We start from the raw sequence: 12,829 nt of genomic DNA on the forward strand, positions 1-12,829 counted from the left end.
AGAACTCCATTACCTTATGAGCATATTGGCTTACTTCTTAATCCTCATGGACTAGGAAAGTTAGGACCTTTGTCTTTCTCTTCAAGTCATGCATGTGATTGTTAGTCCTTTAGGTCATTTAGTGTATTAAAGTCTGGATCCTTCATTATTCGAGTGTCTTAATGGATAAAGTTGGAAGCTTTATCCATTAATACACTGTTAAGGACCATATATGTTAGTTTGAGCTTTGACTTAATGGATTAAGTCAATTTTTCCTTGCGATTATGGCCTGGACGTGACACATTTTTCACTGTCGCGACCCATCTTATGAAGTTTCTAAGGTGCTCTTGTTTTAGACTGGAACCCCGACTATTTGTCTTGTAACAGAAGTAAGGTGATAAATTATTTACATGATGAATTTTTTCCTAAGTTTGACTTTTGGTTAAACTTTAGTGGAATTGGGTGTTGGCTAAGGACTGGTCTCAAATGTTAATAGGTGGCTTGTGTTAGCTGTTTCTACGATGGGGTTGCTCGTGAACTTCTGTTGTTTAGCTCATGTGAGTTTTTTTTACCACACTATATATCGTAGTGTATGTGTTCAAATGAGCTATAATGTGTTAAACTGTCGAATCCTGTTAGGCAAGTAGACTTGTAGACTGTTACATGTGATGTAGAGTTGTCTGTTTACCTGTATTATCTGTATGTTGAGATATGTGTGATGAGTTGAGGCGGTCCAACTTTGGGCTGAATGCCAATATCCTCGGGCATACCAGCTTTACGCTAAACGCCATGTGCGGTCCAACCTTATGCTGAAGGAAAGGGTGGCAGACCAACTTCGTTCTGAATGCCAATGTTGTATTGTAATGTCCGGATCGATCCTTGGAGGTATTTAAATTAATGAATTTTGGATTTTGGGCGGTACCACAACGTGGTGAGGGTTGATGCGTCGTGGCTTTTAAATGGCCGCCACGAACTGGCAGCTTATGGCCACGGCGTAGCAGGTGTTTAATGAGAAACCCTAACTTCCGGGGTTTGCGCTCTATTTAAGGGAATTTGATGGCTAGGTTTGCTCACCCTCAATCTCCACTACACTCTCTCTCAGCCTCCAAGCAAACCCTCACCCCTATTGTTACTCTCTAAGCTTTTTGTGTTGATTTTTGGAGATTAGAAGAAGAAGGAGGTGACTTCTAGACTAGGATTCAGCAAGAAACTCTTCTCTCCATCTTATTGTGCATCTTTTGGACCCTTGCAAGTCCCCAAGTTCCAAGCTTTTTGATTATAAAGTGCTAGATCTTGTATTTTGTCCCATTTTCTTCTTGATCTTGTTAGATGGGATGGAGAGATTTCATAAAGGTTGCAACTTTATGAATCTTTGGATCATTTGAAGTAGTTCATGTTTTGGATCGGAAGTTTGATGGTTGGTTTGTGCCATGCAATAGATTTTGGTCATAAAATCCCATTTTTTACCTAAGTTGAGTCCAAGACTTGCATTGGACATTCAAGTCTATAAAGCATCAATCTTTAGGATGTTTTTGGTGTTATAAGCTCCTCTGGAGCAAATGAGCTTGTCACTTAAGGGATTAAGTGCTTCTTGATTAATTCCTTGCCATTTCCTAGCCTTTTTAGATCAAGGACCTGAGATATTGACCTCTTGGTGGATCTCAAGGGTTAAAGGTGGAAACTTTACCCTTTTAGACGTTAGAAATGATGATATATGGACTTTGGAACCTATAGAATTGGAGGATTCGACTTAGCTCATTAGGATGTTTTGGATCCAGTTCCCACAGCGTGGCCTAGGCTGCCATGGCATGGTGACTAGGGGAAATACATTTGTTTTATCGTTTAAAGACCACAATGTAGACAAGGATGGCCATGATGTGGAGGGTCAACCTTGACCGTTGACTTTGACTTTTGACCTTGTTTTGGCTAGGTTTGACCTAGGGGTATTTTAAGTTGTTGCCAGAGTTTTGGTCAGTGTTATTTGAAAAGGTGACCAGTAGCTATGTTTTCGGAGCAGCGTGTTGTTTCAGCTTTTCGTTTGTCTGTGAGGTGAGTCTTCTTACCACCTTAAGTGGGTCGAAGGCACCAAGGTCGGCCCACAATATTGTATGAGTAGAATATATGCTATTGTATGATTTTGATTGATGTAATTTCATGATTTGTGTATGGAGCTAATCTAGGCTCGGAGTCATTATGGACTCGGGGTTGATATGGACCCGAGGTTGATTCAGACCTGGCACAACTAATTGTTGTTATTTTGGGTTGATATGGACCTAACATAGCCACGTGCTGTTATATTATATGTTTGTTGTATGTGGTATTTTGGGAAGCTCACTAAGATTTTTGCTTACAGTTATGTTTGTGGTTTCAGGTACTTCTGGTACAAAAGGGAATGGCCCGACTTGATCGCAGCGCATCCACCCATGTTCCGTATTTTCTTATGATATTGATTTGTACTCTGATGATTACACTTTCTCTTTGACATACGATGTTTGAGTTTCTTATGAACACTTGATGGTTTTGATTAAATTAAAAATGAAAATTTTATCCATGTATTTGGGACGTTACAAGTTGGTATTGGGGCCTTGTTTTGAGGAATTCAGGCATAGTTTCGGGTGTGCCAGAACTCAAACTGAGGAAATGATATTATTTTTAAAAAAATTGAATTTTTAAAAAGATTTCCTTCACAAGACTAGAAAATGGGTGTGATGTGTGCAATCAGCCGTGCTCAAGTAAGTGGTTCCCAAATTACCCATATCTATGTATTGTGATTAGTACGCTTGATATGTAAATTTCATGTTAGAGTAGGGATAAGGATATTTTCAAGAATCATATGATAGAATTGCTTGATTTGTGTGATCCCTTATAGATTATGAAGATTGGATGATATGTATTGCTTGGAATTGATATCGACTTAGTTAATTGCTAAGTGTATGCTATCAAAGTTTTATACGATTAGGATTATATATCCCTAGAATGATCAATTTAGACTCATTTCATGTTCCTTATTTGGTTGTGAACTTAGGGTAGAATCATCATTTGCCGGTCTATGTGATCCCATTTTGTGTAAAACTTGCATGCATAAGGAAAATAGTGAGGTTGATTGAGGTTCTCAGTATTATGAGCAGTTGAAGATAAGGATTCCTAGGAAAGTCTAGGATATGTATACTGTTTAGCATAGGATTGGTTTATAGTGCTGATGTGGTAACTTAGAGGAATTAGGATGGTTCTTGAGGAAGGTACAGATAGGTGTGAAAGGTAGTATTGGGCATGTACTACTAGAAGCATAAGATCTATACCCGAGACAAGGACAAACTTTGGAATTCTAAAGAGACCTGTGTATTGGTAATTCCCTCGAGTTTATGTTGATGGTTTCTATGTTTGTATTTCAGTTTGAGTATGGTGATGACTACTCGAGGAGGAGGTTCTAGTTCAGGTTCTGGCTCTGGCTCGGGCACATAACCGATTGATGAGAGGTTGCGTGAGCTTATTGCAGCTGAGGTTACTCGTCGCATTTCGGATGGTATCCCTATGATGTTTGGTACCATCAAGGATTCTGAGTTCTGAGCCGAGATTGTTGCAGGTCATATTGGGGCGTAGACTCCTTCATTTCAGGAGTTCAAAGCTTGTGGAGCTCCTGAGTTCTTTAGGTCTAAGGACCCCATTGCTTTCCGATGATGGATCGTTGACATGGAGAATGCTCAGCGGATGAGCTTTTGCCCTGAGGGGGAAAAGGTAGGGTTTGCATCCTTCTTATTGAGGGATCAGGCAAGCGACTGGTGGGATGAGGTTGGTCGAGCTGTAGGGACTGCGTCTTAGGAGGATTTCATTATGAGATTTCAGAGGGAGTTTGCACCGACAATCGAGGTGGAGCAGCTGGCGAGGGAGTTTCAGGACGTTTGCCAGACTACTGAGACTGTGGCGGAGATTACTGCCAAGTACCGGGAGAGGGCTCTTTTGGTTCCGCAGTATGCTGTGGATGAGGAAATGAAGAAGACGAGATATCATGACATGATGAGGGATGACATCAAGGAGTTTATGAGCTACTCAGGGTGCAAGACCCTGAATTATATGATTGAGAGGGCTCGTGAGCATGAGATTAAGTTGGAGCTTTGGATAAAGCACAAACTGGAGCAGGTGCAGACTGTCGTGGGCCAGGCTAAGAGGCCCAATGTTTCTGATTCTCACTCTAGGGGCCAACAAGTCCAAGGCCGTTGCATCAAGTGCGGAAAGCAACATAGTGGAGCTTGTCGATTAGCTGGTTTAGATTGTGACAGATGTGGGCAGATTGGTCATATGAGTAGGGATTGGCCCCGGAGCGCATTGATATATTTTCATTGCAACCAGACATGCCACAAGAAGGCCGATTATTCGAGGTGGTTAGGAGGGCAGTGGTGACGCCTACACCAGCCACCTTGAGGAATACTAATGGCCGCCAAGACAAGGCGGAGGCACTTGTGGTGAAGAGCGGGGCATTTCAGCTAACTAGCAATGAGGCCTGTGCAACATCGGATGTGGTTACTAGGACCTTTTTTGTCAATGGTTTTACCGATCATGTATTGTTTAATTCGGGAGCTACCCGATCCTTCCTATCTCTTGCGCTTAGCAAGAAGTTCCGCGATGCGCCCAGAATTCTGGATTACCCGTTGGAGGTTGAGATTCCTGATGATTGTTTTATGAGTGCTTCGAGGGTTCATCGTGGGTGTGCCCTGAACCTGTTCAACGAGAGGTATTCTATTGATTTGGTTCCTATTCCTCTGCGAGGATCGAAGGTTATCATCACGATGGATTGGTTGGGTCCTAATGGGGCCATGATTGACTGTGAGCACCAGCTAGTGAGTGTTCAAACCCCAAGTGGTAGAGAATTGGTTAGTTCGGGCGAGGGAGCTTCGCATGGGCCAACTCTTTGTTCAGCTGTGAGGGTCAAGAGATATATACAGCAAGGTTGTTCTTGCTTTCTGGCATATGTAGCAGATTCTCGAGTTGAGGGCACGACGACATTGATTGAGGTGCCAATTATTCGGGATTTTCGCGATGTGTTTCCAGAGGAGTTACCAGGGGTGCCTCCCAAGAGGCAAGTCGAGTTTCGGATTGATCTAGTGCTCGGAGTAGCTCCAATAGCCAAAGCTCTGTATCGCTTGGCACCACCAGAGATGCAAGAGTTGTCTACACAGCTTGAGGAGTTGCTAGACAACGGATTTATTCAGCCGAGTAGCTCACCATGAGGAGCACCGATCTTGTTCGTGAAGAAGAAGGATGGCTCACACAGGATGTGCATTGACTACCAGGAGTTGAATAAGTTTACGGTGAAGAACTGTTACCCATTCCCGAGGATTGACGACTTATTTGACCAACTTGGTTTTCCAATATTGATTTGTAATCAGGATACCATCAGATGAGGCTCAGGGACGATGATGTACAAAAGACAACATTTGGAACACGTTTTGGTCATTACGAGTTTGTGGTGATGCCATTTGGGCTCACCAAGGTGCCGACAACGTTCATGGATCTTATGAACCGGTTTTGTAGGCCGATGTTGGATCAGTCAGTGATAGTATTCAGAAATGATATCCTATTCTACTCCAAGACCAAGGGGCAGCATAAGGAACACTTGCGAGAGGTGTTGGAAACCCTGAGGAAGGAGAGGCTGTATGCCAAATTCTCCAAATGTGAGTTCTGGTTGCGCGAGGTGCAGTTCTTGGCGTACATCGTCAACCAGAAGGGTATATTGGTTAACCTGGTCAAGATCGAGTCCATGATGCGATGGGAGGTTCCGAGGACCCCATCTGAGATTCGAAGCTTCTTGGGTCTCACGGGGTATTATTGGAGATTTATCCAGGACTTTTCCAAGATTGCAGTACCTTTGACCCGCTTGACAAAGTAGAATGTTACTTTTTGGTGGGGTCTAATAAGCAATTGGCTTTTGTTAAGGCAGAGATTGTGCGAGGACCCAATTCTCACGCTCCCCGAGGTATGGATGATTTGGTGGTTTGTTGTGATGCTTCTATATCATGTTTGGGAGATGTCCTTATGTAGAGGGTGCACGTGATTGCTTACGCTTTGAGGCAGCTGAAGCCTCATGAAGCGAGTTATCCTATGCATGATTTGGAGTTGGGGGCTATGGTTTTTACCCTCAAGATTTGGAGGCACTATATATATATATGGGGTTCAATGTACTATCTACACTGACCACAAGAGTTTGAGATACCTGATGGATCGGCCGAATCTGAATATGCAGCAACGGAGATGATTAGATGTGGTAAAGGATTATGATTATGAGATCCTGTACCACCCTGGTAAGGCCAATGTGGTGGCTGATGTTTTGAGCCACAAGGCAGGCAGTCCTCCTATCAGAGATATTTGTTTGAGGATGGTTATTACTTCGCCTTTGTTGGATATGATCAAAAAGGCTGAGGTTGAGGGATTGAAAAAGGAGAATTGGAAGGCTGAACGAATCAGGGGACATATTCCTTTATTTGTCAGAGACAGTCGAGGGTTGTTGTCAGTGTGGCAGAGTTTGGGTTCTGACTACTGGTGGAGTGAGACAGATAGTTCTAGAAGAGGCCCATAAGTAAAAGTTTTCGATTCATCCGGGGGCCACAAAAATGTATCGAGACTTGAAGCTGAGTTATTGGTGGCCTTGTATGAAGAGGGAGATATCATTGTTTGTTGAGCGGTGCTTGACTTACAGGAAAGTCAAGGCGGGACAACAGAGACCCAACGTCAAGATGCAGCCATTACCTATTCCCATGTGGAAATGGGAAGAGATTACCATGTATTTCATCACAAAGCTGCCCAGGACGACACATGGAGTTGATTCTATTTGGGCCATTGTTGACAGATTGACTAAGAGTGCACATTTCATATCGATTTCCGAGAGCATATCTGCTGAGAAGTTAGCTGACATCTAAATTCGGGAGGTAGTGGTTCGGCACGGGGTGCTAGTTTCGGTAGTTTTAGTCCGGGATGTTCGTTTCACCTCCAGATTTTGGAGGAAGTTTCATGAGGAGTTGGGTAATCAGTTGTATTTTAGTACATCATATCACCCTCAAACCGATGATCACAACGAGCAGACGATTCAGACGCTCGAGGATATGCTCTCGGCATGCGTGTTAGATTTTGGGGGGAGTTGGGATACTTACCTTCCACTGGCCGAGTTCTCCTACAACATCAGTTATCATGCTAGCATTAACCGACCACCATTCGAGATGTTTTATGGGAGGAGGTGCAGGACCCTGATCTGCTGGGAGGAAGTCGGGCATCGGGTCATGGGGAGTACTGAGGTGGTACTCAAGACTACTGAGTTGATTTAGCAAATACGTTATAGGTTCCGGGTCGCGCAAAGCCGACGGAAGAGTTATACAGATCGGTGTCGTTCAGATCTCGAGTTTCAAGAAGGGGACTTAGTGCTTCTGAAGGTGTCACCTTGGAAATGTGTCATTCGGTTTCGAAAGCGGGGCAAGTTGGGCCCCTGATTTATCGGTCCCTTCAAGATTACCACCTGAGTGGGCAAGGTTGCATACTGGCTGGATTTTCCTGATGAGCTCAGTCAAATCCGCAATACCTTCTATGTTTCTCAGCTTCGGAAGTGTGTGGCCGATGAGTCTGCGGTTATTTCTTTGGATGATATTCAGGTCGATGATCGTTCGAATTATATGGAGAGACCAGTGGCGATTTTGGATCGGAAGATGAAGGCCTTGCGCAACAAGGTGGTGTCTTTGGTCAAAGTTCAGTGGCAGCATCGGAAGGATTCCAAATGGACGTGGGACCCGAATAAGAGATGCGAGAGCACTACCATGAGTTATTTGCAACAGCAGAGTTCGAGGACGAAGTCTGATTCAAATGGGGGAGATTTGTAACGTCCAAATCCTTGGATGTATTTAAGTTAATGAATTTTGGGTTTTGGGCGGTACCACGTCGTGGTGAAGGTGTCCCACGACATGTTGAGGGTTGATGTGTCGTAGATTTTAAATGGTCGCCACGGTGTGGCAACTGTTTAATGAGAAACCTTAATTCCTGGTGTCTGTGCCCTATTTAAGGGAATGTGATGGCTAGCGTTGCTCACCCTCAGCCTCCATCACACTCTCTCAGCCTCCAAGCAAACCCTAACCCCCACTGTTGCTCTCTAAGCTTTTTATGTTGATTTTTGGAGATTAGAAGAAGAAGGAGGTGACTTCTAGACTTGGATTCAAAAAGCAACTCTTCTCTTAATCTTATTGTGCATCTTTTAGACCCTTGTAAGTCCCCAAGTTCCAAGCTTTTTGATTATAAAGTGCTAGATCTTATATTTTGTCCCATTTTCTTCTTGATCTTGTTAGATGGGATGGAGAGATTTCATAAAGGCTGAAACTTTATGAATCTCTGGATCATTTGAAGTAGTTCATGTTTTGGATCTAAAGTTTGATGGTTAGTTTGTGTCATGCAAAATATTTTGGTAATAAAATCCCATTTTTTGACCTAAGTTGAGTCCAAGACTTGCATTTGAAGTAGTCCATTTTTTGGTGTTATAAGCTCTTCTGGAGCAAATGAGCTTGTGACTTAAGGGATTAAGTGCTTCTTGATTAAGTCCTTGCCATTTTTAGCCTTTTTGGATCTAGGACTTGAGATCTTGACCTCTTGGTGGATCTCAAGGATTAAAGGTGGAAACTTTACCCTTTTGGACGATAGAAATGATCATATATGGACTTTGGAACCTTTGGAATTAGAGGATTCGACATAGCTCATTAGGATGTTTGGGATCCAATTCCCACGACATGGCCTAGGATGCCACGACATAGCGACTGGGGGAAAACGCGTCTGCTTTTTCGTTTGAAGGCCATGACGTGGCCATAGATGGCCACGGCATGGAGGGTCAACCTTGGCCGTTGACTTTGACTTTTAACCTTGTTTTGACTATGTTTGACCTAGGGGTATTTTGGGTATTTTGAGTTATAGTATGAGTTTTGGTCAGTGTTATTTGAAAAGGTGACCAATAGCGTGGTTTTCGGAGCAGCGTGTTGTTTCAGCATTTCGTCTGTCTGTGAGGTGAGTCTTCTTACCACGATAAGTGGGTCGAAGGCACCACGGCCGACCCACTGTATTGTATGAGTAGAATATATGCTATTGTATGATTTTGATTGATGTGATTTCATGATTTATGTGTGGAGCTAATCTGGGCTGAGAGTCATTATAGACTTGGGGTTGATACGAACTTGGGGGTTGATACGGATCTGACACAGCCACATGTTGTTATATTATATGTATGTTGTATGTGGTATTTTGGGAAGCTCACTAAGCTTTGTGCTTACAGTTATGTTTGTGGTTTCAGGTACTTCCTGTACAAAAGGGAAGTGTCTAGCTTGATCGCAACGCATCTACCCATGTTTCGTATTTTCTTATGATATGGATTTGTACTCTTACGATTACACTTTTTCTTTGACATACGATGTTTGAGTTTGTTATGAACACTTGATGGTTTTGATTAAATTAAAAATGAAAATTTTATCCATGTTTTTGGGACGTTACATTTATGCTTGCATGTATTGTTGTGTTTATGATATTTTAGTGAAATCACTATGTTTTGGCTTACAGTTGTGGATTACACATTTTCAGGTACTTCAGAGGACAAAGGAAAGGCGAATGCGTGACTGTACACATACATCAGTAGCTTTCATGTTTTTGAGATTTCATGTTGTTCATTGATACTTTGATTTTGGGATGTTGACTTATGAAAATATGGTTTTTATGGATGTTTGGTTTTATGAAAATGTTTTTATCTTATTAAAAATTTGAAAATTTTATTATGAAAAAATGGGACGTTACAATTTGTGTGCCTTTAGTGATGTTGATTCAGATAACCATCCTAATGATCGCTAGTCCACCACTATTTTTTGTATTTTCTTGAAGATTTATTGATCTCATGGAATAGTAAGTAGAGATTGACTGTCATTTCAATCACCATCATCTAAAACTAGGAACAATCTTACTACCATATGTTCCATTAACATTGTAGATTGCATATATTTTCACAAAGGCCTAATCATCATCTCGATTTCACTTATTGTCTGACAAATTCTTAATTGTTATTATTAACATATTATGAGTAGACCTGACAATGGAGCAGGTTTGGAGTAGATCGGCATTGATCCAAACCTATTAAGCAATTTTCAAATGTTGATCCAAACGCGACTTGTACTTCGCAGGTTTTTGAATATTTAAACCCATACCCTTATCCATCGGATCAACGAATTTTCAACCATTTTACCCGACCATTTACAATATTAAGATTAGACTATAAATATTCATTACAACACATATGATTGTAGAATTTTAGAAAATAAACTTGATTGTGGAATGTCGATTGCAGAAAACCCTTGTACGAAACAAGATAGAGTGAAACCTTTTGTTCTTGTTCTTTGGTTATCGACTGTGATTGTAATACTAATTTCACATATTTATTTGTATTGGGAGTAGAATGAAATCCAACCATTAGGAACTGGGAAGTAGAAGTGGAACGATTGAACTCATCAATTCCTGTATAGAACAATGCATCGATGATAAATGTATAACTTATAAATAATAAATTTATATTTTAAAATTTTAGACGGGGCAAGTCATAAATGGATCAGATCGATAGTGATTTATATCCGACCCTTTTAAGAAAAAGGTTAACAGGTATGAGTTGTTAACGGGTAAACGAATCATAAAATATGATCCAAAACCCATTAAATTTGCGCGGATTTTGAGCGGATCAAGGTCAAAACCCGTTCCGTTGTCGGGTCTAATTATGAGTTTGAGAAGGATGTTAGAATAATAAAAGATATTGCACGATTTTTGTATTAAACTTTTATTTAGCAATTTAACTAGTTTAACCCTAAATAGTTTTTCTATTTGTATTTGCTTCTTATTATAATTCACATTTTATCTTGTTATCATGTAGTTTGTTCTATTTTTACTACATGTATATGATAACTATATATACATCTTTATTCCCTTTTGCCTTATATAGATAAGACGCATAAGCTAAGAATATTAATGGCTCAAAATAATCGACCATAGACTTTCAACTATATTACCCCATCTCTTTTGAGTACACTTTTGCTCCTCATCAAACATTGAGTAGCATGGCATGTGCACTTTCTTTAGCAATCACTGTTTCACCTCATGTTTCCAAAAATGTGAATGACCAACAAAATAGCTAAACATCTACACATGAATCGAAAGTCCATGTCTATTCATCCCCTTACTAGGCTCTATCGCATGACATTCTTCTATTGTGTAGACATTGTTCATCCATTATCATTCTATACATAAAACTTGATTTCTAATGCATAAAATCACTTTAAAAGGAAACTAAAAAACCGGTGGAAACTGATAACCTACACTTGTGTTTCATTACACCCGGAGTAATTTGTAAAAATAAGCTAAGTAAATTGACAGTGTTTTTACGTTTGGAGTTTGGAAGATCAATAATACGAAAACAAATCCTAAGGTATATTTATACAAAGAAATAAAAGAAAATATGAGAATGAATAAAATTGGAAAGTTGCTGAGAGTACATGGACCAATACTGTAATTCATTGATTTCCAAAGCATTTAATTGTGTATCACATATAAATTATAAAGCCCTCGTTAATTCCCCCAAACCCTAACGAACCCCCTTTTCAAATCGCAGCGACTTGAGGCGGAGAGAAGAGAAAACAAGCAACCATGGCGAAATCAATGAGATCGAAGAAAGAAAAGAGATTGAGGGCCATTAGAAGAGAGATGGTCGAGCCCTTGTACGAGAAGAAAGAAGAAGCAAAATACGCCGCTCTTGAAGCTGCACTCAACGCACCAAAACTCCCTGTTCGTACTCGGCCGGACGAATCAACCTCTATGGATGCCGCCGCCGTCACCACCACGACCTCCAACGCCGATATGGGTACTTCTTCCTTCTTCACCTACTTTCTGTATGCTTAATTAGTGGAATTTGCTTTCTGTCCATTTTTGTAATCATGGATTATCAATTTCTTCGACAATAGATAAAACTGCTGTCTCAATGGATGTTTTTTTACATTAATCTTTGTTGTCTATACGTGTATTTGATTTAGCAGATGTGGAGATGGATGAAGGCAACCAAAGTACAAAATCTTTGAAACCAATTGGTAGGAGGATGAAAAAGAAATTGAAGCTGAGCAAAAAGAAGTATCGTGGTAAGGGAAAGATAAGGAAGAAGAATGTTTAGTGAAAATACTTTATCACAATTCACAATTCCAAATACTTTATCAGTTGTTATGGCAAATCACTGATAGTTTGTCCTTACTTTGAACCACAAGCGGGACATTAGTAGAAATCTTTACATTAGTTGAGTTTTGTTGTATGAATATTTTTCTTTATGGCTCATGATCTTGGTAATTTGTTTATCATCTGTTATCACACTCTTATTTTTTCCTGCAAACTACTTATGGAATTGGTTAGGGTGAGTGGAGGTAAAATGCTTTATGAGTTGTGTCTATTAAGTGAAAAAACCTGGCCAGATTAAGACCTTGATTGTTGTGAAGAAGCTAGCTTATTTTTTTTACCTTATAGCAATTTGCTATTTGGTGATTTCCATAAAAAGTAGCATATCATAGCTTGTATGTATACATAGCATAAGGTTTGGGATTGTTAATTTAACTGATAGACAAAACTGCAAAAATGGGTCATGTGTTTGCATTTTTTTTTTTTTTTTGTTTTGGTCCAAAGTCCAACTTTTTTGGATTGATGGTTCTTTTGAGTTAATTTGGTTTGTATATTTGGCCTCTGAAAATTAAAATGACTATAATAGCTTTGATGTATTTATTTTCTATTTTTTTTTAATTTAATACTTATAGTTATTTTAAAATTAAAA

The 12,829-nt window shown here is 40.3% G+C and overlaps 1 protein-coding gene across 1 annotated transcript; it reads left to right on the forward strand.

Annotated features, from left to right (window-relative positions):
* Positions 1-11,583: 11,583 nt before the first annotated feature.
* LOC145167328 (uncharacterized) lies at positions 11,584-12,362 on the forward strand. Its single transcript, XM_079086507.1, has 2 exons — positions 11,584-11,881; positions 12,054-12,362. Exons 1-2 carry the CDS (start codon positions 11,668-11,670, stop codon positions 12,182-12,184), a joined length of 345 nt encoding a protein of 114 aa, XP_078942633.1. The 5' UTR covers positions 11,584-11,667; the 3' UTR covers positions 12,185-12,362.
* The last annotated feature ends 467 nt before the right edge of the window (positions 12,363-12,829 follow it).

Source organism: Lactuca virosa, chromosome 3 (genome assembly GCF_052849685.1).
Source record: "Lactuca virosa cultivar CGN04683 chromosome 3, Lactuca_virosa_CGN04683_v6, whole genome shotgun sequence".
NCBI lineage: Eukaryota > Viridiplantae > Streptophyta > Magnoliopsida > Asterales > Asteraceae > Lactuca > Lactuca virosa.